A 26868-nucleotide genomic window follows, 5' to 3' on the forward strand; every position below is an offset into this window, starting at 1 on the left:
ATCACATTTAGTATCTGGGCAACCGAGCTCGATATCGATTTGTCGTACTCGATTACCATTCCTGCTCGATAAGCAAACGACGTTTGATAATCGAGCTCGATAACTACAAGTCGAGCTCGATTGCTAATCGAGTACGATTACTAATCGAGCTCGATTACTAATCGAGCTCGATAACTAATCGAGCTCGATAACTAATCGAGCTCGGTTACAGTACTAACGAGAAAGACTGGGAAAGAGTCAAACACTGATTGAGGAGGACGATGGCAGGTAGTGTTGTTGCAAGAACCTTGGTCATTAGGTGAGTATTTCGTAAGTTTTCGTTAAGATTCAGAGATAGCATTCAAAGGGAAGGTGTAAAAGGAAGTGGGAGCAAATGTATTGGAAACAGAAATTTTCCCAAAGCACGAAAACCCCAGGTCAGGTGTAGTCATTTCGGGTATAAAAGGATAAACTTAAACTTAAACTTCGCTGGAATGGGACTTAATACAGACAAGAACAAACTTTTGGTAATCCTTAGTTTATTGTAAAATGTAAAATTTTTATGGTTAACTACGCAGGGGAATACTTGTGTCACTTTTAGATAAACTTGTGTCACTTTTAGATGAACGCTCAGTGATATATGTATACTTTTTTAAAAACAAATAAAACAACTTCTGGTTTAGAGCAAGATTTTATAAACCATTCAACCACTGTGCAACGCAATTCCTTTCCTTCTTACCGAACTAACCAAAAGTAGCAACCTTTTAAAGCAAACTTGTATCTCGAAAACCTCGAGCTGGAGGTAATACTTCTGAGCAAAGTAATATGGGTACTAAACTGTGTTTTTCAAACTCTCATTCCTAATGACAAAACACTCAGCTGAATATTTAGGCTTGCAGCTTGGGAAAAGTACTTAATTGCTTGTAAACATGAGGATTTTTGTCTGTCACTGGATGTTCCTTTGGCCTTAGCGAGTTGCAAAATGTTGAGTTGTCTCACTATTAAAATGTAGCCTTGGTGACATCTAGCCCATCTACACTGACAACTAACAAGGAATTCTGAGGCATCCAGAATTAGATCTTTACAGCTTAAGAGGCCATCTCTCTCATTTCCACCCTGCCAATTTCACCTTCAACTCTGTCAACAGAAAGACTATACTTATGAAAGAACTAAGTTAGATTTGGTTTGATTTGAAATAATTTTCTGGCTGCATTAGGGGCCATAATTATTTCACCAGTTGGTAGGGACTATCACAACATCTCGGAAATTGAATAATACGCATATTTTGTAACATTGTAAAATATTTGATTTGCATAGTTAAGCCACGACATTTATATCAGATCCCTTAACAACCTTTCTAGTTTGCTAAGAAAGTTAGAATTTCCCTCTCCATATATTTGAAAAGGCAAACTTTAACATATTCTGACCCCTATATATCAGGGAAAATTATTTTTGACATGAAATTGACCGGGTGGAAATAAGAGAGACAACCTCTTAAGTATTTCAATTTTTTTTTCTTTGTAAGAGATATAGTGATGATCCTTTAGTCAAGATCTTAGCAGAAAATCCTTACAGCCTTATTGATAACTTTTTAACTCCCAGAAGTGATTGACATGTAACTTCTCCCTATTAATAACACTTATACATCATTTAGCAAACAGGTGATGAGAATACTCAAACTTATCAGGTAGAAGTTGTCATCTTGATCAAAACACCAAATTCTTGTAACTAATACACAAGGAAATATGCAGCAGCTAGAAAGGAGAATTAACAATCAGATCTTGGGAGTCAAAAGGTTAAGATTCTGGACTCAGTCAACATACTTACTGCCTAAATATAACAGAGGCATTGTGTAATGGATCTTAACTGAACTGAATGAACACAACTTTATAGGGAATAACTTTCTTAAAAAACTTAAGGGCTATGATTAATCGTTTGACCCCTATGAGTGACTAGCATCAAACTTCTCCTTACAACATCACCCCTGAATTACACATTCAGGTAACAAAAACAAAGGAAATGTTCATCAGCTTAAGACACTCTTGATTGTTAAACTAATTTTTGTTGTTATAACACTTGGGAAATGTATAAAGACTGGTATTGAGAATATCCCCTCCTGATGTTAGGGTGTAAAGGGTTAACAGTGCACTTTCTGAATGAATGTAGACATTGTTGTACTGTAGGCTGTGTTGTGTTCATTCAACATTAACCCTCTACACTCTAACATCAGTATGCACACTCTCTATACTGTACTTACACATTTACACAGGTGCTGACAAGGAGAGTTTGTTTAGTAATTAAGAACTTCTCCAGTTGGTGATCATTTCCTAGACTCTCATGACCTTATGTGTGATTGAAGGATGATATTGTCAGGAGAAATTAGATTCTAGTCACTCTTAGGGATTAAAGGGTTAAGTAGGAAATAGTAAGTTAATGGTACAGTGGAACCTTGATTTAACGAACCTCTATACAACGAAGTTCTTGATATGACAAACAATACTTCTGTTTCAGCCCAGCTAAAGTTACAGTAATATAAATGCCACAGAACCTCGATATAGCAAACCCTAAATATAGCCAACCAATGTCTCCAGCCCCTTGGCACTCTATTAAATCAAGTTTCCACTGTACATGTTATCTATTTCTATATACTACTTGAAATGAAAAGGTGGAGAATAAAGTTGTGTACCTTTACACATAGCCAGTATATCAAACAAAAAAAACCCTTAAATTATAATAGAATATCATTTAATGGCTTACACTTGTGAACTTATGGTTAGGTGAGGTACATATAAAATGAATTTAGTAGTAATTTTGGATCTGCCTTTGTCTCGGTATGATCAAGTTTACTGGTAGTACTGATCACGAGTGATGGTACACAACTTATTTCTAGTGTTTGGCATCTTCCCTTTTTCTCTTTCCCTTTCGATTCCTGTGAGATCTTCGGTCCTTTCTCTTTTTTTTCTCCATCCTGGCTCCTTCATCTTTCTTTTCATGGTCATCATCTTTTGTTTCCATGTGAAAAAAGGTGAAAAAATGAGAGATTAGTTGAATGTTGTAATGTGCTCACTGGAATAAAGGCAAAAATGAGGGTTGGTCATGTGTAGATACTAACAACTGATGATAAAAATAACAAACTAAGGGGCTTGTTGGAAATATTTTGGGATGTACCCTCAAATAAAATTAACAAACAATTTAAATGTTTTTGGTAATTCACTGGAAGAAACAGGTACCTCACTGTGCTTCATCATGGCACAAACATTGCACAAGGAAGTTTGATAAAGAAGAAGAGTTATTATGAGTAAGAGTTATTAAGACTAATTATGAAGTTGGTGGTGTTAACATTGGTCATCATAATCTATTTACTTTTGTGTTTACCTTTCATTGTCTCTGAGAGTTCCTCTTCATCTGAGGGGTAGTTTCCTTTGAATGACACCTGCAATGAAACATAGGCAGAGGGTAGTATGCCACTCATGGGATGAGTGGCATATCACCCTCGTGTAGGTGCCGCTGGGAAGTATTATCCAGAGAGTTTAAATAATCTAATGGCCCATTTATGAACACTTTCATACAATTTGGACTCCTTAGGGTTGAGGAGGTGGGAGGGGTTGGGTCCGAGACGAGTCTACAGAAAAATAATGGCTTTGAGGGGGAACCATCCCCCTAAATCAGATGTTGGAAGGAGGGAGGTCACACTGAATATCTCAGTAATTGTAGAGTTTTGTATCCTATTTATGTGAAACTACATGTTCAAAAATCAACAAAAAGTATATACATGACAGTTTCCATTCCAACAATTTTCAAAGTATCTGAGTAACTGTAGAGTTTACATGATTTTACACTATTTAGATAACACTACATGTTCAAAAATAAACAAAAAGTATATGCATGACTGTTTCCATCTCAACAATTTTCAAAGTATCTGAGTAACTGTAGAGTTTACATGATTTTACACTATTTAGATAACACTACATGTTCAAAAATAAACAAAAAGTATATGCATGACTGTTTCCATCCCAACAATTTTCAAAGTATCTGAGTAACTGTAGAGTTTACATGATTTTACACTATTTAGATAACACTACATGTTCAAAAATAAACAAAAAGTATATGCATGACTGTTTTCATCCCAACAATTTTCAAAGTATCTTAGTATTTGTAGAGTTTACATGATTTCATACTATTTTGATATATCTACATGTTCAGAAACAAACAAAAAGTATAGAAACATGCTTCTGCTCATATAATTATACATCCTCTGCATTTGCATGACTTTTCATCCCAACAATTTTTAAAGTATCTTAGCAATTGTGGATTTTACATGGATTTTGTACTGTTTTCCCAACAATTTTTAAAGTATCTTAGCAATTGTGGATTTTCATGGATTTTGTACTGTTTAGATAACACTACATGTACTATATGCTTTTGTCAGCTTAATAATATGTGTTCTGCACTTATATGGCTGTTTCCATCACAACAATTTTCAAAGCTAGGTACTCTTATTAAAAGACATTTTATCGGGTTAGATGTGCGCAATATCCCTCATCTTTAGCATTGTCAAGCTCTTCCTCACTGTTGTGCATCTGTGAGAGTTGCTTTTGTACTTCTCATCTATGCCATACTCTTCAGGATACATGAAGGAGTACTCTTAATCTCTGACTTCTGGAGGTTTGAGGTAGTTTGACCCTCTTGGCATTACTGAAATGGTATCTTCATAAGAGCTGTGCGAGGTATGTCACATCTTGACTTTATTGCTAAGTTCTTGCCTGATATTTGTGGTAGTTCTGCTTTCTTGGCATAACTGAAATGATATCTTCACAAGAGCTGTGCGAGGTATGTCACATCTTGACCAAACAGCAAGCAAAAAACTCTCAACATCTACTCTCTTTCAGGGACAGCAAGGCAAGGAGGGTGCAGTAAACATATTGGAAGATTATTACCCAGCAGGTTTCCGCCTCAATTACTTTGTTCTAGTAACATGTCGATTTCGAACCTTTTCTTTTTCCTTTTGATTTTCGATAGTTTTCTTTATTACTTCTTTTCTTTCTGATGTGGTGTCTTCGCAGATTTCTTGAATATGCTTCAATAACTTTGGCTTCTCTCTCCAAGTGTCTGTATCCTGTGTTGCATTTAACATCCTGAACTCGACACACTTCATCTGCTCTGCAAGAAGTGAGGAAATTGTTATCCTTGCCTCAAAATTGAAAAGCAAGGGATCATGAAGGCAACATGTGTGGTTGATAACCTCCAGCATATCAAGGTGATGCAGTTCAATAAGAAGAAAAGAGCAGAGCAGCCAAAGGAGAACAAAAAAGAAACCACCACAAAAACACAGGAAAAAGTCTCCCTGATTATGCTGGGAAAGATTGGTTTGAAGAATGTACAAAGGTAAACAATTTTGCAAGAGGGGGTAAAGTGCCTCAAGAAACATTGACTTGACTAACATATCTACAACACTAAGAACTACACAGTGGAGGTTTTTGCAAGGTATTGGCTTTTCCAAATGAATCCTGAAGGCCCTGGTTTGCAAACACAACTGAAGGAAAGAGATTTAACATGTAAACAATCCTTGCAAGACAGTGAAAACCCCAACATAGCTGAAGATAAGTAGAGCAAACTGAAAGCCATACAAATAGTAACAATGAGAATGACAATGATTCCATCAACTCTGGAGAGGAAGATAACTCCACAAATGATGTCCTTCTTGCTTTTATCAATAACTAGAGAACAAGTTGAAAGGCCAGCTGCAACACACCCAGGAAGATTAAAAGGACCCATAAGAAATGGAGTCATAAATCATTTGATTCTTAACTTTTTTAATCCTGGAACAGTGAAGAAATCTCACAGCTAACAAACCCAAATTACTTTTCAAATTAATGTCTGAAGAATGAGTTATGACCATCATTATAATGAACTAAAAATAAAAATAATAAAGCACACTGCAGAATACATAAGTGGACTAAGGGGACAAGGAAGGCTGGGGGGTGGGGCAATTCATCAGGAAAAAAGCTTTACATTGTAGGGAATAACCATAGCAAAAAATGACATTTGTCATGAAGTATCCGATTAAGTATTAATATTAACCACAAATTAAAAACATCAGGTTAGAGTTAAGGTTAGGGGATACTTCATAACAGTTTTTTGGGATGAGGAGAAGGGTAAGGGGACAACGTATAGAGCTTACTGTCTAGCTGGATTTTGAAAAAAAAATTAAGAATACATAAGAAGAGCCTGGTCAAAGTATACCAGGATATCTAAGGATACCAGGTCGCACTGGACACTTCTCACGAAGAGCTGGTCAACAGTGGCCCCGGGGGATTACAAAGGGGAATGATCTAAGGATACCAGGTCCAACTGGACACTTCTCACGAAGAGCTGGTCAACAGTGGCCCCAGAGGGATTACAAAGGGGAATGATCTAAGGATACCAGGTCCAACTGGACACTTCTCACGAAGAGCTGGTCAACAGTGGCCCGGAGGGATTACGAAGGGGAATGATCTAAGGATACCAGGTCCAACTGGACACTTCTCACGAAGAGCTGGTCAACAGTGGCCCGGAGGGATTACGAAGGGGAATGATCTAAGGATACCAGGTCACACTGGACAGGGCTTAGGAAGAGCTTGTCAACAGTGGCCCTGGAGGTATTAGGAAAGGGGAATATTGTAAGGATACCAGATCAATGTTAAAATAAGTACAGTTACAAATAAAAACAGAGGTCATCATTTAACTCTTTAACTCCCAGGAGTGATTAACTTCTAACTTCTCCCTATAATATTCCTTCATGATCTAGCTAACAAGTAATGAGAATACCTAAACTTATCAGGTAGATGTTGTTATGTTGATTTAAAAACACCAAATTCTCACAAGTGGTTTACAAGGAAATGTGTAGCAACGAGAGGGGAGAATTCGTAATCAGATCTCTGGAGTTAAAGGGTTCAGATCTGAAATCGAGAATTAAACCTCTATTTTTTAATTTATGACTTTTGCACCTACCAGTGACTACTCCAAGTTAGTCGTCTCTTCAGTGTTCTGAAAATTTGTCAAAAAAAAAACAAATTAGACCATAGCAATGAAAGTGTCTGTCACGAAGACACATAAAATAACTTATTATGCTACCGCAGCTCACGCTGTTTTTAAGTGTTTAATAATTTTAGAGGATTTAGATAAGTAAGAGTTAAATGTGACCCTCCACGGGAAAACGGACACTAACGCTTTTCCGTTAAACGGTCTCGAAAAACGGTTGTAAACGGATAGTAAACGGTTAACTCGAGCGTTTAAACGGATGCCATAACCGCTTAACCGGATGGCAAAAAATTTAAACGGTTGACCAAAGTCCAAAAACGGATAGCTTAGGTCTTCAAACCGTTGACCAAAACTAAAAACGGATAGCACGAAACGTTAAACGGTTGACCAAAGTTCAAAAACGGATGGCTCACACTGTTAAACGGTTGACCAAAAATAAAAACGGTCAGCCCGAAACGTTAAACAGTTGACCAAAGTCCAAAAACGGATAGCTTAAACCGAGAAACGGTTGACCAAAATTGACAAACGATGAGCTTAAAATTAATGTTTAACGGCTGTGGTTGAGCTGGCGAGATCTTCTGCGGAAAAACTTTCAGAGTGACAACGGATAATTATCCTTTAAAGCGAAAATATTGAGCATGATAATTTGAAAAGTAATAACTGGCATATACTTGCGCATTTTATTTCTGGGTTAATTACTGCCGCTTTCGTGTGACATTCATGAAATAAGCGCAATTTACTGAGAATAGTTTCGCTGCTGAATATCCTGAACGGCTACCGCGAGAAACTCATAATCTTCTCCTTTGTTTATTCTTATTAGTATTGAAAATGAACTTCATTTCTTCCTGTTCGGAAGTTTCGCGAAACAAATTTGCATATGCAATGCCGCCACCTTGTCTGAAGCCGAGACCTTTCAAGGTCAAATAACGCAATGAAGTTCCAATGCAAATAAAAGGTCGAATCGGTGTCACGAGAAACTCATAATCTTCTCCTTTGTTTATTCTTATTAGTATTGAAAATGAACTTCATTTCTTCCTGTTCGGAAGTTTCGCGAAACAAATTTGCATATGCAATGCCGCCACCTTGTCTGAAGCCGAGACCTTTCAAGGTCAAATAACGCAATGAAGTTCCAATGCAAATAAAAGGTCGAATCGGTGTCACGCACCAAGCGGGGCCGTTAAAATGATTGTCAATAAAACCAAGAATGATGAATCAAGATGATATAAACAGAAAGAGAGTAGCCGATTTAACTTGTTTGTCAAAGGATGCGACGGAAACTCGCTTACTATGATCACACAAAAGATAAAACCAAAATAAGATACGGTCTTTCTGTATTTCAAGAACCGGCGAGTATCGAGCGAACGCAAGATTGATACTTCGAACTGCCTATTACAGAATGTTAGGCAAACAGTCCAAAGCTTTCCGGGGAACTTTAAACGGATAGATTTTTTTTTTTAAACGGGTAAGCAAACTGTTTAAATGTTTTTTATGTCCGATGCTTATCCTGTCTACTGGCGACAGCTTCTCAATGTTGCAAGACATCTAAAGGAACATTTTAGCAACCTTAGTTTTCTCTCATCCACGTTTACATCCAATCTTGCCCCTTTTCGGCATTTCGCTGCTTTTATTACGGTACTTTTCACTCTTTTCTCTGAAACCATTTTCTACCCTACGATACAGATTATGAAGGCAGCAGCACTTACCTGCTAAGGTCTTTTCCTGTAAGGGGAGGAAATGCTCTCACCAGTAAGTCTCCGATTTGGGAAGAGCTGTCGTTCTTTGTAAACGATATATCAGAAATCCGCTTGGCGGTAGCGAGCCTGCCCAGCTCAGTCTTGTTTGGCACGCTTCTGTGCCGTTTATCCAAAAAGACAACAGTTCTTTGGAAAGCGCGCTTGCTATGGTTCATCTCGTGGAGTTAAACACTTAATCTAAAATGCTTAACTCCTTGCTGCACTAATATTCCCAAGGATGACGCGAAACCACGCCGAAAATGAAACTGACCGACGTGTATACGTATTAATAAAAGGCTTTTGTTTCGTGGCACACCCATGTCACCTAGGCCTGTCGCTACGGGACATTTATATTGATAGTTAAACAATATTAGGATCGTTTGCCGCAAATGCCGCTAAGCGCACCCTTTTATTCGTTTAGTTGTTCTTTAATTCCATGAAACGGGCAAGTTACCCTTTTCCAGGAAATGATGTCCACACACACATACACACACACACTCGCACATGCAGAATGGAAACTTGATTGTTTGAACAGGGAACTTGACCCTGGGTAACTGTCATTTCGCAGATCGATTGTTGCCAGATCAGTATCAATTGTTATTGATGAATACGTGTCAAATTGTCCAGGAAATACACATTTCCCATTGAGGTTCACAAGGTTATAAACATCGTTTACTTATCAGTTAGTCTTGGTTCTTTCACTAAAAGCAAACTTTGCTTGGATTAGATCACTTCGCTGCTTTATTCATTGCCAGATTCGCTATGTCTAATGAGCATTTTGAGTTTACTTCTCCTCCCGGAGCGCTATTCAACTGTTCTGTATGGTAAGTCTTTTTTGTTTTGTGATGATTTTTATCTTTCAGCAACTGATCGTTTTCGCTGTCACCCATCGAGAGAGAGATCTTCAGTGGAGTAGTTAAGAAATTTAAATGTCATAGGAGATAGGTTAAGGAAGAACTTTTTTAATTTTTAGGTCTCTTTGTTTTCCCAAACTTAAGATATTCGTCGAAATGTTTTGCGCAAATTTACAGAGCCTAATATCGAGTCGCAATTGTCGTGGGTGTATCTTTGGTTCACCAACATTTCCGCTGAAAAATAGTGCAAAAAATCTGGAATTTACTTGGCTATCTAGCCCACTGATTATCTAAACTGAAACAACAAACATGTACGAAAGCACATTTTCTAACACTTAATTTCCTAAAAAGGCTCAAAAGTCGACAGATAAGTCTATATTTTTCGACAACGCAGAGCTGTATGCCAAGCATCCACCATAACTCTGAACTTCAAATTGCGCTGGTTTCCAAACCCAGCTTGAAGATGTCAGGTGAAAATCTGCAATAAAGCAAGGCTTAACCTGACATTTAAGGAGAACGACCGACAGCATTCAGAGCATTCATAAGGCAGAAGTTCTTTTTAACTGTGGAACTATATTCGCATTTCCTGGGAAAAGAGATCATAAGCGAAATTGTAATTTTCTTTTGGCAAAAGGACGAGATGTTTAAATATTAACGCTAGGAAAATCATTAACGCACACTTGCTTACTTCTGTGATCGAGCTGTACTAAATAGTTTATACTTCAGCAGTTGTCTTTCTGAGAGGAGAGAAATGTTGCTCATCCCTCAGGAATTTGACCAATTAGACGAAATAGTAATTTGTCAAATAACAGATTTACGTTCTGCGTTTGTTTTGACTCTGAGTTATGAATCATTGTTCCATGGTTAAATTCCACTTTCCTTCGACAACTTTTACAATTGTAGCTGTTTGAACTGAATTCCTTGCTAGCAGGGGCCTCTTTGAAGGAATTACTTGACTTATCAATACTAGTTTTGTAAGGAAATGTACTAAACTCTCTTGATTATCTTTTACTTTGAAGCCTATCAACAATGGTTAAGCCTGTCACTCTGGCATGTGGGCATTCGGGCTGTCGACACTGCCTCGCGACACTCGTAGGCATTGAGACTTTCCCCAAATGCCCACTTTGTAAAGCACCGATCGGAACAGACGTTACCCTCCACGTCAATGTCGCACTCGACGATATCATTGGAGACTTTAATGTCAAGTGTAATAAGAGCGGCTGTCTATGGAAAGGAAAATTTCACGAGCACGAGCAGCACTTGAAAAGGTGTGGAAAATTTCAAACGGCGTGTGCCAATGATGGCTGTGGAGAGATGGTGGCAAGGGAGAGGATGGCAGCACACACTGCGCAATGTGCAAAGCACAAACTCCCTTGCCAGCAATGCGGTAGAAAAATTACCAGGGAATCTTTCGAGGAGCATACTGCTTCCCTTTGCTCAAATAAGAGGGTACTGTGCCCACTAAGCTGCGGAACAAGCCTTCCACGGTAAGATATTGTCGGTTTAATTAAGAAATCAACAGTCAAATGGTTATTTAAGGCCAACAAAATATCCAAAAGTTTCACTAGCCAGCTCATCCCTGGTCCTTATTTTGATTATTTTGCAGGCTCCACTTAACACTGCACTTAAGCGAGTGCTCAGAAAGAGCGGTCCGCTGTGCGGTGACTGGCTGCACTGCCATAATAAAGCAGAAGAACATGCCACAACACTCGACAAATGCAGCCGCCACCCACAGTGTTCTGCAGGAAGGGGAGGTCCAGCGTCTGCGGGGCCTAATGCATTTCAAGGTGAGACGCTAGAATTATAAAAATAATGAGAAAAGATATCACATGAACATGAACTGAACATTCGGTTTCATTTCAGAGAGCCAAACCGAGATGGATTTTGGAAGAAAGAGGAGTGTTCTCCTTCCGCTGGAGGGGAGAGAAATGGAATAACGTGAAGGGGTCACACCTATTCAGCACTGAGTACAGGTGCCCGAATGGGAACAGGTGGAGGGCGCATATACGATTTGCAGGACTTTCCTTGGAACTGGTGTCCGCAGTGACGGCAGTGGTAGTAGGAACGAGGTTAGGGACTCATCTTTGTAATTAAGGATAGATTCTCGCTCTGGAACGCAGTACAGAGGATAAATGATCGCTGCTGATAAGCCAAAGTACTTGCATTTAGTTGGCGTATTTTACAACGACCATCAATATCGTAATTTTTCCATACAGGAGTTAGGAAATCTAAAACCATGTCTCCGAACCTAAAAACTGTTAAAAAGAAAATCAACTTTATCATGATTCACCACAAATCATTAATGACTTTACGCTTTATGTCTACAGAATAGTATTGATGCCTGATTCCTGCGAGGAGAAGGTTTTCCCTTTCCCGGCGAAGGAGATAAAGGAGGGGGAAGTAGCAGCAAATATCCCGCGCTGTGAACTGGATCACATGGACCCAGAAGATATTATGATTGTCAAGTTTGTCTTGACATATTATCTTTTACAAGAAGACAAGTAATTTTCCATTTATTAGCTAGGAGAGGTATCGAGGTCGCAAATGATAACGCAAAAAATGGAAATCGTTTATGCACTAGAAGAAAAGGCAATATGATAAGCACAGAACAAACTAACCATAAAATTTAAGAAGTATTTTTGAATGGAAAACATTTTCAGTACTTTCTCATTGAGATCTTCCGCTTTTTTTGCTGTATGTAATACCTCTCTTAGCACTTATCTGGCACATTACTTAACTAGAAAAGATCTCTTCACGCAGTTGTTAAGATAGAAGCGTGCCGGTGATGTCAAAGCGTTGTTGTATTTTAGGGTTAGTAACGAGTGAGGAATTGAAAAAATAAAGAGTCTGGAAGCTAACTAACTTTTGAGTTTTCAGTCAACCTCCAGTTTAGTTTAGTTATTTACATTTGAAAAATACCTCTGGGAAACAGAAGTACACTTACAGGAAAAATGTTTAAGATAAAAACGTTATGGAAGGAAAGATAGCTACGAGGACAAATATTGAAAGCGATACAAAAATGTTTAGGTTTTTTAAGTCAAATATGTTTTTTTAAGAATTATGGGAAACACACTCGTCAATTTCCCCCTCTTCAGTATGAGTAAGCTCGATTTGTTCGTTTGCTGCGCTGTGTTTCACGTGATAATAAATGATTTGACAAATGCATTTTTCCCCGTTATCTGAACACCCTTGTCCCACTGTCACAGACGGTCTAACGGTTTGGTTACAGATCAAAGGCATCCCGCACCAAATAAAAGCCGACACGCAGCCTCGCACCAACCCAGTCTGACACGAATTTGAATTTGTTAAAAAAAAAAAAAAAACATAAAAAAACATAAAAAAAACAAAGTAAAACGAATAAAAACCCTGCCCTGCATAACATGAATTCAAAATAGTTTTTTCCTTAACGAAGACTAGTGGGCAGCACAAAGAAAGACGTATTGTTGTAGTTTCTCCTTTATTCCAACACGTGTCGCCTCTAGCATTGGAGAGAATATAACTACACATTCGTTAACCTCAGTTTACTTTCTTATGTAAGTGAATCATAGCTGAAAAATCCTGTAAACGGATGTTATAAAAAAAACCGCCTCAATCTATTGCGCGTTATTGTATTTTGGGGGCCATACGATAAGTGCTTATTGCGGTGAATCAATAAACAAAGACTTTGTTTCTTCATAACTCTTTTTTAATTAGGAAGGAAGGTTGGTGAGATCAACCCATTTATCCTTATCCATACAGATGTTACACGAAATGCCTTAATTTACTGAGCGTTGTTGTATTTTAGGAGCCGTGCGGTTAGCGCCAATTGTTGTTACTCAATAAACAAAGACTTTGTTTCCTCACAACTTGTTATTAATTAAGAAAAAAATGATCGGTGAGTTCAACAGATTTGATCGGATAAATTTTCTACCATTGGAAATACAAAAAGCTAGCCCAGCACACGCAGATAATATTTACACCAGATACAAATATATCTTCTATCCTACATGGGAGTACATAACAACCCAATGTTTTTATGAATAAACCTAAATTGTTAGTAATCGTCGTTATCAATGTAATTACAAACTGTTCTGTTTCTGGTAATATCAACTAAGTTGAAATTATAAATTGGCCACCGTAAAGAGTTCAAAAGCTGACGTTTCGAGCGTTAGCCCTTCATTAGTCTGATGAAGAGCTAAGGCTCGAAACGTCAGCTTTTGAACTTTTTAGGTGGCCAATTTACAATTTCAACTTAGTTAATATTATCAAATCACCTGGTTACCCCCACTGACGCAGCACCAGAGTTTCTTTAGAAACTTACCCCCTTTGTTTCTGGTCTGTTATGACGACGGCAAACATACTTCTCCATTATAACAAAGGATGAAAAAAAAGTCACACTTACCTTACAAAAGGCACTGATGAGGAAGTCGCAAGTTTAAACAATAGGCTGTTTTACCTCGCGCTTAGCAATAATTTAATTGCTTTTGTTAACGATGAGGTCACCCTAAGGGGTTTTATTCATTTGTTCTAAACAACCGTGTGAAAAAAAGATACTTCGCATAAGTGTGATGTAGTCAATTACAAAATAAGAAACTCACAAAATCATCGAAATTTAGACCCGTTTCTCGCTATTGCTAGCTGACTAGACTCCAACAAGGAGAAGAAAATAATAAGTCCTTACGTCAGTATGCAGCTTTAGAGCAAGGCCTCACGATAAAGTTTTAAACGGTAGTCGTCAAAAACGTTAATAGTAAAAATACTTTTGGTAACCACCGTAAGGGAAAAAAACCTAACCGTTAGCCGTAAAGTGGCCACAATTTTATCCTTTAAACTTACCAGCCATCACCCCATTGGAACCCTCCACTATTTGGTACATCTTTTTATTACTGTTGTTCATTTATTATTTCTTTTTGAAAGTTCAACCTCAGTCAACGCCGGTAGGCCGGTTGCCGAACACTGTTGCAACGGCACGAAGTTAACGCGTCATCGTTTAAACTCCATAAAAATCCAACCCACACTTAAAATGGGACTAATTCGGTAATCACCTTGGCCTGTTGAAGAGATTAAAATGAAGGCGTTATCCAAAGATGGCAGGCTTTAAATTGTGAACGAAGGTATCGTTTTTTTACCGCACGAGATAGTAAAGTAATTATTTTGTACAATTCCTCTCCGCTTAAAGAACTGAGTATATGCCCAAAATTCGCATTTCCATTTCAATTATAATGAATTATTTTTAGTTTGTGCGCACAAATATTGCAACTTCTCCTTTTTAGGGCACGGTCAATTTTAAATAAACGTCATCTTTTTTTTTTTTAATTTTTTTTTTTTTAACGCAGCTACCATCTTAACGCGCGGGGCTGACATAAATGTATTTCGTATTTAATTGAAGAACAACAACGGGGAAAAGGCGCTTTTCGGAGATAACCTATAAGGGAACTTGCTATCGATTACTTGCTTTAGTCCCTCTTTCATTGGGCGTGTGCATTGGCACAAACGTCCTTTAATCTATCTCCTTTTCAACTTATATAGTAACAACTTTTACATGCGTCTGCATGCCGCTACATAAAACTGTCATATAAGTTGCAAGTGTTCATAGCACAATTTGGATTTTCACTTGACTGCTACGTGATAAATACACCGACTTAAGAAAAAAAAACCTCAAAACAACACTAAAAGTACCGTGGGTTACAATAATAATTATCGACGTACTTAAGGTGTTTTAGAGCGCACTTTTCCCATTCGATGTAGAAGACCTCTTTGATGTTAATTCAAAACTTCTAGAAGCAAGAGCATCCACCATAAAAGTCGCATCTATACGCGTCTGTATATTCAGTGGAGAAGAATGCTTAAACCGGCCATTTTAATTTGTTCAAAAACGATAAAGGGTCTTTCCTTAACAATACTGTACAGGCGCTGCTGAGGATGCATAAAAAGAAGAAGTGTGAGATCAAACAGTTTTTTCGAGGAGTTCCCCAGAGTGCCACTTGGCAAACTCCTGCAGAAGGTTTATTTCTTCTCTGCTGAGGACTCCCAGCGACGAATTTCCAGGTACCTGGATTTAAATACAAGCTTGATAAGAAAATTAGTAGGCGCTTACAGGATGGCTACCCAAGAAACCTTCAGGACAGGCCAATCACGCCCTTTGGACTGGTGTAAGATGCGACGAGAGTAAATTCAACCACTAATCAAAGCTAAAAATCACTATTTTTTCAAGTATATACTAACACGGGAAATAGCGTCGTAGATCGCCTGCACTCGGCCTGCACTCAAACTTTGAACATCCTTTGCTAATCGCCTCCGAGCAACTTGCCCACTATTGGCACACAAAAATTATGGCAACCATTTATAGCAGGAATAAATGAGTTTAAAAAAATCACCTTTTTGTGCCATATTATATTACTGATATAGTATATACTAGGCAAATGTTCGCCTCCAATCATTTCAATATTTTTGAAATATAAATATTTTCATAACCTTACTGTTCCTTAATTTTCTGGAACATGTGGTTCGCAAGCCGAAGTAGGTGGGAATGTGACAACAAAAAGCACTCAGGGCGCTTTAATATCAAAATTATTTCATACAGGTGAATGATAATTACCCATAGCTGGGATAAAGCCTAAAGCAAAATATCAATGGGACAAAAATCATCCATCTGAAATATATATATTTTTTCATTATTTCAGAACAACTGGGGAAGACGTGCACAAAGGTACACATGGGTTTTTGGGATTGTTACGACACAACATTTATCTGCAAAAAGCTACTTCGATGAAGTGAAAAGACGAGATATGGCCACCCTCCATACCATCATTTCAAGGTGTGTTCTCCCTGGAACCGAAGTGCACTCGGATGACTTGGCCTCCTACCGGCAGACGGACCAAAGAATTAACAACATAAGTGCACATCAAATGATTGTCCACCGACTCAACTTCGTTGACCCAGTCACTATGGGGTTGACACCCAAGAAATCGAATCCTGCTGGAACAGTTTAAAATTGGGCCAGAAAACACGCCGGAGGATAAGGAGGGAAGAGTTGCAGTCCTACCTCGACGAGCAAATGTGGCGTCGGTGGAGAGCGGGAACCGCTCAGCAATCCATGCAGAACTTTTTGGCCGTTGTAGCCAATCAATATCTAGTTGATAATCCGGTTTTGTAAATACGCTACGGTTTTTACTTTCAGTTTTTGGGAGAGACAGGTAAATAAACAATTAAGCTCTGTCCATGACTATGTTGAATAGGTTTTACATAGGTTAGGTCTACTGACCACACTGGTCCGGAAAGATTTTCTAACGAAACGACGTATTTTTAAAATATGCGATTTCAACTTGAATTTTAACTCATTATGAAAACCGACCTTTTCGAATTCCCCGATGTTGATTTTTCTTGTAACACTTTTTTTGACGGGATGATAAGGGCTTTACTATACACATCATCTAGCTGCATTTCTTTTTTTTTTTTTGCCGTAGATGACAATTATGATAATGCAAAAAAAAAAAGAAAAAAACCAGTTTATTCATTTTCATAGATAGAGGCAAAGCTCTTTTTGGATTGTGAGAGAAAAATAAAGTTTTTCAAAGCACCTGCGAAAGTGTGGTCGGGGCTTTGATCTTGGAAGTATTTAACGCACAACAATCACAGTGTTCAAAAATAAAACTTGATTGAAAAGTTCAAAATATTGGTGATTCAGTCGTAATCCTTTCTTAGGGAGAAAAAATAGTAACATTTTAAAACTAGAGTGCGATACGAATGTTGTTGTGTCGATAGATGACGCTGTTATTAGTCAGAAAAAAGGTGCGACGATATTCAGTTTTTTTTACCGCTTCATATGCGTGTCTTTTCCTTTCTTTAATTACCCTCTAAAAAGTTACAGTAAAAGTTCAAAGTAATATCTAAATGCCAGTTGTCGTAGAGAAAGCCGGAACGCACACGAGCGAAAAAAAGGGTGTCCTGATCTTAGGGAAGAGAATCGCTTAAACAAAAACGGCAGCGTGGGAAAATTTATTTTCAATATTCTCCCCACTTACTTCATATCCTCTCTATGAATCCTGTCTCTGAATCTCCTAAAAAACTTATGAAGCATTTCGCCGTCGGTATCGAGGTTTTTTTGCACACTCCATCGCACTCCATAAGGTCTTTCTCGTCAGTACTGTAACCGAGCTCGATAAACGAATTTTGTCGAGCTCGATAACTAATCGAGCTCGATAACTAATCGAGCTCGATAACTAATCGAGCTCGATTAGTAATCGTACTCGATTAGCGATCGAGCTCGACTTGTAGTTATCGAGCTCGATTATCAAACGTCGTTTGCTTATCGAGCAGGAATGGTAATCGAGTACGACAAATCGATATCGAGCTCGGTTGCCCAGATACTAAATGTGATCCGACAAATCGATATCGAGCTCGGTTGCCCAGAAACAAATAGTGATCCAGAAATCCTCGAAAAAACTAATTAACGACTTTATGTAATTTACATTGAAATGTAGTATTAGTTTCCAGCCCCTCAAAGTGCTCTTTTCAGGCCGCCCGAATGGGGTCTGTATTTAAGTGGCCATATATGGCCACTTGGTACGCAAAGGGTTAAAATGCTAAAAGAAAATTTGAAGAAAGAGGTTTTTAACATTTGCAATCGACAAGTTTAAAAAGGTCGTATTTGTGTCTCTTGAAATGTTAGAAAATGAAAGCGAACTTTAACCGTTGTAAAAGCCCTCTGGTATATGCCGCTTCCTAGTAAAACCCATATAGAATAAAGCCTTGGCTATTGAAGTAAATTACAGGAACGTTTTAGCTCTGGAAATTAAATATAGCCCTGACACTGGAGTAAGCAATTTGAGAATTTAAGTTAATAAACTTTATGCAAATTAGACGGCCCGCTGAGTGAATTCATACTAAATGCAAAGTTTAGTGTAAAAGGACTACTTACTGTTGCTTGTAATATGTTATTACAATGAAAATGTTATTTCTAGCTTTCAGCTGTGTTGGTAAGAGCCGTAAATAACTTTTTATATGACGACTGAAAAACGTTTGTTTAGCTACTTTGCTACCAGCGAAATCATTGAGATCGCAACTTCGAACTGAAGCTGTCATCGCTTGACGAAACTCCGTTACCACAATTTTAAAATAGTTTTCTTCAGGGGGAAAAGGCAGAATTAAAATGCATTCGAGACCGTTGACTTCAATTTTGAGTTCGTTTAGTTAAGATTTCAAGCCACCACAAGGTCTTATGACCTCTACTGACCCGGAAATCAGTTACATGCCAAGGTCACGTTAGCAAACTGTCACGAAATACTCAATAGCTTCTGTTTTCGGCCTTTGTTTTGGTAAAAAAAATATATACACTTTTCACAGAACAGACCTTCTTGCTTTATTTGATTTATATATTCGTATTGGTCTGGACACATGCATATGCTGACCGGCTGTGAAAGACATTCATCACAGTTTTTGATTCAGAGTGGTATAATATTTCCCAAAATATTTCAAACACAAATGTTTCCTTAATAAGTTCGTTATTCCCGAATTTCCCACCTTGCAATAATCCCTACAGCATAAAAAGAAAAAAAAAGCATAAAAGTCAACTTTATAGCTTGCTTTAGTTTTGTTTTGGATTTTTTTAATGATTTTTCCTCCGAAACCAGGAAACCCTAGCCAGGTAACTAGAAATTCTCAGTTTCATTTAGAGCTTGTCCACAACACAACTTCAAACTTGCGTGTGCTTATCGCATCCTTAAAACCTTCCAGACCTCTTCAAAATTGTTGAAAAGCCTATTGAGGCTAATAATAATCTTTGAGTTAACTATGACCAATTCACGCCGCGAGCGCGAGAAAAAGAGAACCACTCCGCAGGGCTGAATACGCGATGTGGAGTGTTGTAAAATTCCACATTCTCGCGCGTAACGCTTTCTCTAGAGACCTCTAGAAGTGTTGTTTAGCGAAGATAAACAAAGTTATCTTTGGTTAACTCAAAGAACTTGCAGAAATACCTTCAGCCTGTATAAAATGCGCTTTATGAGCCAAGCAAGGCGAAAGTGGCATTTTGCACGAAGCGCGAGAAGCGACGAGGGGAGGAGAAAAATAAAGCTTTATCGCTTGGCTCATAAAGCGGCTTTTGCACGAAGCGCGATAAGCGACGAGGGGAGGAGAAAAATAAAGCTTTATTTTTCTCCATCCCTCGTCTCGCGCTTCGCACTCGTTTTGTGCTTCGAGCAAATGCCGCGTTCGCCTCGCTTGGCTCATAAAGCGGCTGTTATGCAGGCTAAAATACCTCTTCACATTTATAAGATAAGGTGTCATTGATTTGTCAGAGCGGGAAGAGACATTTATAACGTGCAAATAGTCACGAGCTGAAAGGTAACTGACTGATTTGTAACAAGGACTCACCCTGACAAACAAGAAATGATCTCACTTTCCGAAAAGGAACGCTCTTTTAAACATAAACAAACTTCAAAAATAAGTAAAGGAAGCAAAACAATGAACAAAATAGATTTTTTCTTGACTTAGTTATTCCGGCGAGAACAAATGGTGAATGATTCACTCCTGGAAGCAAGCCTCTGAGGAGAAGTGAGAACACCTTTTAGGCAAAACTCTACAATTTGTGTACTTTACTAGCCTGTTCACAGACTCTCTTCATTTTTAGATATCGTCGAGTGCACGTATTAAAAAAAAAAGCGCGTTCCGCCCTCTCTCACGAGCAATCGCTTATCTTGTGCGCGCACCAAATTCCCAAAACAGAAAAACGTCTGTGAGCAGGGTAGTACTTTCTGTTTCTACATATTTTTCCCACGGAGCTGGCAAGTGCAATTAATGACGGCTTTTTTCAGCAGGTCAACGTAGAGCGCTTTGCGGCGAACAGGCTTGGGAGGTACTTCTATTTCTAGTTGCTGACAAATGTTTTGAAGCATTCCAAGTTTAAGTCGCTCCAGAGATCCTCCCTTGGCCATGGCACAGATATCGTACTGATCGTAAGTGATGGGGGTGCTGTAGCGTGATGGATAGGATTGTTTCTCTTGCCATGGTAAAGTTTTCCTCTTCTACTACTGCTTGGATTTCAGCATCGTCGGATGTTTGCCGTCGGACCTTCGCTGCAAGACGTGAGAAATATGAAGTACACTGCTGCGGGGTAAGAAACTCGGATACTTTGAACAAACGAACACCATCAGGTCCTTGTGCACGTCTCATTTCACGTGATACGATATCACCGTCCAGTTTTCTGCCGCTGGTTTGACCAATTGTAAACTTCGCATTTAGATAATCCCTCTGGTTTTGGTTAAAGCGATATGCTTTTTTGCTCGGCTTTAGCGCCCATCCTTCTTTTACCTCTACTTCGCCGGATGTAGCCTCTCTTGTATCCCTAAAAGACGCAAACGAAATAACTTGACTGGTCGTGCCCTCCTCCAACCTGGACTTGTAGTTTAGTTTGGCAAGGTCTAACAAAGACCGTTTCTCTAAAGACTTGGTGCATTTCTCTAAAGATAGGTGTTTTTCGAGAGAAGACAGCCTTTGAAAGACCTTAACACACCCATCCTGAGGGCAGGTAAACACGGATGACGATTCATTTGTATTGTCAGTGGGATCATGAACCTGCTCCACTTCCGTCTCTTGCTTCTTCCTTGACTGAGTCGGTTTTGGGCTGAGGGGTTTAAAGTCTCCAGAAGAAAACTCAGATGAAAGCCAACCAATGCCATGCTCTGAAGTAGATAACACATAAAGAAACAAGATTTACATAAAAAGCACTGTTCACCTACTTCAATACTTCACTCTGCACAGCCTGTGAAGAGTGCCCCTTTGGTCCACTTTGCTGCGCGAACAGATGAAACGTTTGCTTTTTACATCTTATGACCGGACATGTTCTTCAGAACCGCCATATTCTGCAATGTTCGTTTTAAAAATTTTGCAGAACAAATCAAGGACTATAAATTTATAAAGGGTCTAAGGGGCTTAAGTCTTTTACAAAGCAAAACCCCACGGGGTGGCAGACACCCGCTCCTCCTGCGTACCAGGATGGGAAATGGATGCCTTTCATGCGTCTGAAGGCTATAACAAACGATAAACGTACACCTTTTTACTCAAACTATAAAAAAATATATATTTGCAGGATGAAATAATTCTAAAAAAGGAAGGATTGTGAATTTTCATTAGACTAACCTTCTGATGTTGTTTCCAATGGGATCTCTTTTCCCTTTCCCATACCATAAGCGCGCCAAGCTACGAGAATTTCGTCTTTAAACTCGAAATTGTTTAATTTGTTGATACCAATAATCTTTTTGTTGTCATCTACTACTGCTTCCTCTTCAACACTTTGCATGACAGCAACTCGAACTCCTTCTATCCCCCCATGCGAAAGAAGAGCACTCTTCAGTTGTTCGGCATTGGTCACGTCATTTCCTTCGTTTATGAAAGTCCTGACGTGATTCTTGCAGGTTGCAGCGAGCCTGTCTGCGGCACCTTTTCCACCCTGTGGGTCAGAAAAGTCATTGCGCTTGATTTCGATGCCGGTGGAGGAGGATATCACTGGGCATGAGAGTACGGTGGACGACGAATGATAACATCCTGCGTTATCTTGGCGAAAGAACGCCTTGTTAATCTCACTGTGCTCCAGCTTGATGGTATTCAGGACATCCTGCATGATTTTAACCACTGCAGCAATGCCTTGATTGCACGACTGGACTATGTGCAGAAAGCCCTGCCACTGGAGTACCCCGCTCACACGACGGTAGACGACAGAAACGTGCCAGGAGATACCTCGCTTACCAAACCAGTCGGTTTGGGACTCTCTGTATTTTTGTGGCAGGAACTTCATGGCCCAGTCGTTAATTATCAAGACAGTGTTGTAGTCAAGATTCTCCAGTGCATCTATTCTCGCTTGGTCTTGGTTAGCTGATCTAAGGATGTGGCATTTCCATGACACTATGGCCAGCTCGGGGCTGTCTGGAATATAAATAGCGCTTCGTCTTTCGCGTCCTGAGTCGGAAAGGTCGTCTCGCCAAGGACCCGTTCAATCTTTGCCAGAGTTTCCTGAAGACTTTGACAACGGTCACAAAGATCAGTGTGTTGGTGACTGCATTGTTGCTGGTAATCTGCATCACTACTGTCGCTAAGAGCAAACAACACACAATGGTCTGCTACGTTAGAGGGGCTTGTGACATGAACCTGTTGATAAAACAAAACTGAGATTACTGTTTGTCTGTGCTTATACTTCAATATAATAGTTAATCAAATGATTTTTTAATCTAACATATACTATTAACGTAAGGGGGCGAATAACTTTTAACCTTAGCCTCAGAAAAAAAAACTATCCTCGTGCGCGCATTGTTAATCTCGAGAATTTATGTAAGCTAGTTACACGTGCACCATTTAGTGAAGAAAAAGAGTACAAAATATATATTTGTTTTACGGAATGATTTTGTTGACGAGGTAAAATAAGTACTTACTTTTAGTTTTATTCAAGCTGTCTTTCTAGAGTCAGAATTCACATTACCTTATAGTCCCCCTTCAAATACTGCTTGCCCTTCATAAGAGCTTGCACAACTGTAGTCTCCCACTCCTTGCCGGAACCTAATCCCCCTATTTGGTGTACGAGGGCCACGAGATCATCAAATGCGCGAGCACCTTCAGCTGCAAAATAATCTAAGCCCTGCAGTGATTTTCTTACAGAGGCACTGCACTCAAAGAGTACCCGTCTCATAGTAGTTTCGCTGAATGGTTTGAAGTTGATCTCCAAACAGTACTGAGTGTACTGTTGTATCACTCGCTCGGGTATCATCATACGGATTAAGTTAGGTACTTGAATAACCTCACCAGACGAAAGCTTGAGATGTTTTTGCCCAAATGGAAGGTCCTGAACAAGATGCGGGCTCGTGATGAAACCAAGAAAGTGGTCAAGCTGCCTCAAGTCTACTCGTATTCGTGTGGTAGGCTGTTGTGGAACTTGAGCGCCTCGGCCAACCTGTGATCGATGAAGATTAGCCATGGAGTATCGGTATCTTGTCAACCCCGGGATATAACGGGAAACGTCGTTGAAAGTTCCAACCCCTGCCATAATCGAAAGCACTTGTCTACGGGTATCCCAGCTGGTTGCATTCTGGTACGCTTCTGCTAGGGCCTCTAAATACAAATGCTCTGAATGTGACAACTCGCTTACACCTAGGGCCTTGTTCATAGCCGTAGAAGAGGCTAAACGTCGCCAGAGTTCACCAGCATTATCAGGGGTGACGCTCTTTAGCACAGTTGCTACTATTTCTGTGGCTCTCCTTGTTTGACGTTGTCTTGTTCGCTCAGAGGAATCACTCCAAGAAAGCCATGGCTTTCCAAGCGGTTCAAGTTTGCATGCTGCCAGGAACTCACTCAGCTTTTCGCGCGGCTCATGTAAGATCACAGGTGTGGGCTCGTCACTCTGAGTGGAAGCTGTGCTTATTGTGTCTGGTGACAGAAAGGTGTCATCAGCGATTGTTAGACGTCCAAGGCTTTCTGCGAACTCTTCAACAGATTGACCGGTATCACTTTGTCCTGGAGATGAGTTTGAGCTGTTCTGTAACATACAAAAAAGACGTTTAGACATCAATGTTACTTCAATATTTCTGTTTATTTTGTCACTAGGCATTAGTTTTTTTATTATAGTTCGAAACTTAAGTTATACATCATTTTAAAAAAAGAAAATATGAATTTACATGCATACCGCTATCATTATCAATACTCCCACTCCAGCCAGACCGAAAGGAATTTAAAGAAACGAACAGTGACCTATTCGTCTTAAAATCATTTTCAGAGTCATTTTCAAAGTTTACAGTTATTCACAGTTACCCAGCCCTTTCGGAATTTTGGCATTTGTTATGTTGGAATAACTGTCTGTATCCAAGGTTACCGTTTACTTACTTACATTTGCTTCTGAAGTCTCTAGTTCTAAGCATGGAGTAACTTCAATCATTAGTGCGGGTGTCACTTTCTGTTGTTGGTTTGTCTCCGCGAAATGTTGCTTGCACATTCTGCAAAGAGCTGTAGCAAAAATAAATGTTAACCTTGTTAAAAGGCCATCGCCGATTTCTTTACTATTCTTCGAAGCCATTTTCTTCTTTGGGGGGAGGGGAACAGGAGAATAAAGGGCATTGTAACGCTTGCGCATATGTTGCTTTACGCCCTCGCTCGTTTAAAATTAAAGCGTATACTTTAGCTACAAATGTGTTACGATAAACTTACTCGATCCAACTTGAATAAGTATTCCTTCAGTGTTTAAAATATATGCAGATAGAACGCTGTCCAAATGCCGATCGCCTTTGACTGAGGCTGTTTTGTGAGCAGCTATTTCTAGTGGAATGCTACACTTCACTTTTGAGGATCTCCAGCGCATACCAAATTCCGCTCTGTGGCGAGGGCATATTGTCAATGACAAGTGGGACTCTTCCACTGCAAATACCCCTAAACAAAGGTAAAGGGAAAATTATCCATTGCATACATCACGAGCGAGTTGAGAGGCTCGTGTGCTAGGAGATCTCGAGGTCCCCTTTTTCATAAAAAAGTCTTTAAAGTCTGTGTATCAGTGACAGGTGTGTGTGCGTGGGTGGCGGAGCGGGGGGGGGGGGTGGGGGTGGTGAATAAAGATCTTTTTTTCTATCATAGGCGTTAATATTAGGTTTGCAAAATATTAACGCCGTGGATAAAAGCCTGCGATTTTTAAAGAGATGAACTCGTTTGCTTATCGTTCTTGCAAGCAGGATACAAAAGAGCGGTACGCAAGTACTGGGGACAATAATTTTGTCAAATGGAAGGGGACATTTCGGTTCGACCGACCGAAATAGCCTGACCGGTCAAAGTGGACTAGCTTCAAAGGCGTTCCCAAATATTCTGGTAGGACCGAACCGAAATGGTCCATTCCATTTGATTTCTAACCGAAACTTACGGAATTTTGGGCTGAATGGAAAGCACCCGAAGATTTTCTTAAAATAACATGACTATCGTGAGGTCTGTGATAAAGAGATGATGGAAATGTACACCACTATTAGCCGCTACGTAAGACGGTAAGACAGTACATAAGATTTACCTGCTCTTGCTAACAGCAGTTTTCATTCAGTGTCAAGTGCTGTATCTGCTTTTAATCCATTCAGCTCGCAGTGCCTCGAAATGTCCCTTGTACAATTTCTTAAAGCGAGAACTTCAACTTGGCCTGGATAATCGCTGCTTAAACCACAGGGTGTGGCGTCGTGTAATAAACCAGAAAAACTACATGAGTGAAACGTTGCCGAAGCCATGACAAAAAACAAAGCTCTCCCAACAAACGAGACAAATTCCACTAACGCTGTTTCGGTATTCGTAATACTAGACGGGAATAATTCAATTAAAAATAATATCGTAGAGGCACGTGCAATAGTAAGTGGCGAAACAGTTCGTGACAATATATAAATTTTATTCCAGGAGCATTTGACCTGGAAATGTTTTATTAATATTGTTCCTAGAGTCGAATATTTCTACACTGATGATCTATAAACAGACGTACGGTTGTACATTTTTTCATTGGGACAGCTGTAATTGCTTCTTTGTCTGTTTACATTGTGTACGATGTATAGCACGTACCGTCATATGCGACAAGCTAGCTCGACCAATCTCTGCAAGTTTGCTAAATTACACGTCACATGATCTTGTTATCCCGTCTAGTATCTGATTTGTTCGCTCAATAAGAATAATACTCACCTTGTTAACTGTGTGGTTTGAGCAGTGGTTAATTTTCATCATTGCATGTTATTTTCGGACCAAAACATAATCGGGTTTCATTATTATTAAAGCGTCTGATAATGCTTAATAAGCGCTGCGTGGGAAGTGTTTAGATAGCTCAAGCGCTGAAGTTGCTGGACACATTTTGGTCAAAATCAGGTATGGATGAGTTGCCACTTCACAGGACAAACAGATTGAGAGATGGATTTAACTTCTATCGCAACAAGCAATGGTAAGTTGTTCGTTCAACAAAACTTTGCGTTAAAAATATGAATTCATTCAGCGGGCCGTCTAATTTGCATAAATTTTATTTACTCAGATACTCAAATTGCTTACTCTGGTGTGAGGACTATATTGGATTTCCAGAGCTAAAACTTTCCAGTAATTTAGTTCAATAGCCAAGGTTTTATTCTATATGGGTTTTACTAGGAAGCGGCATATACCAGTGGCCTTTTACAACAGTTAAAGCTCGCCTTCATTTATTAACATTTCCAGGGATACAAATTTGACCTTTTTAAACTTGTCGATTGTAAATGTTAAAAACTTCTTTCTTCAAATTTCTTTCAGGAAATTAAAGAGTAAGTACGAAATAATACTCGGCTGAAGTT

General features: G+C 39.2%; 1 protein-coding gene, 2 long non-coding RNA genes and 1 pseudogene across 6 annotated transcripts; 2 read left to right on the forward strand and 2 right to left on the reverse strand.

Annotated features, from left to right (window-relative positions):
* Positions 1-14: 14 nt before the first annotated feature.
* Positions 15-12444, forward strand: LOC149045652 (TNF receptor-associated factor 5-like). Of its 2 annotated transcripts, none has more exons than XM_089207375.1 (5): positions 15-298; positions 10606-11073; positions 11193-11373; positions 11450-11655; positions 11914-12444. In XM_089207375.1, the coding sequence occupies exons 1-5, from the start codon at positions 261-263 to the stop codon at positions 12089-12091; spliced, it is 1071 nt and encodes a 356-aa protein (XP_089063501.1). In that variant the 5' UTR covers positions 15-260; the 3' UTR covers positions 12092-12444. The 2 variants fall into 2 exon arrangements, with proteins under 2 accessions (XP_089063501.1, XP_089063500.1); XM_089207374.1 differs by lacking the exon at positions 15-298 and adding an exon at positions 8989-9556.
* LOC149045653 (uncharacterized) lies at positions 502-8908 on the reverse strand. 2 transcript variants are annotated; one of them, XR_016186887.1, is made up of 4 exons: positions 8703-8908; positions 6970-7005; positions 3355-3412; positions 502-2981 (listed from the first exon to the last, which is right to left on the reverse strand). It is a non-coding gene; the product is annotated as an uncharacterized LOC149045653 (long non-coding RNA). The 2 variants fall into 2 exon arrangements; XR_016186888.1 differs by having other exon boundaries at positions 3355-5139.
* LOC149045654 (uncharacterized) lies at positions 4572-5927 on the forward strand. Its single transcript, XR_016186898.1, has 2 exons — positions 4572-4706; positions 4869-5927. It is a non-coding gene; the product is annotated as an uncharacterized LOC149045654 (long non-coding RNA).
* A 5770-nt stretch (positions 12445-18214) lies between the features above and the next one.
* LOC149045655 (uncharacterized) lies at positions 18215-25834 on the reverse strand (annotated as a pseudogene). Its single transcript, XR_016186671.1, has 6 exons — positions 25593-25834; positions 24752-24970; positions 24435-24550; positions 23037-24086; positions 21704-22708; positions 18215-21246 (listed from the first exon to the last, which is right to left on the reverse strand). The product of XR_016186671.1 is annotated as an uncharacterized LOC149045655 (transcript).
* Between the last annotated feature and the right edge of the window lie 1034 nt (positions 25835-26868).

The sequence above is a fragment of the Pocillopora damicornis genome, chromosome 5, assembly GCF_964200805.1.
Source record: "Pocillopora damicornis chromosome 5, jaPocDami1.2, whole genome shotgun sequence".
Taxonomy (NCBI): domain Eukaryota; kingdom Metazoa; phylum Cnidaria; class Anthozoa; order Scleractinia; family Pocilloporidae; genus Pocillopora; species Pocillopora damicornis.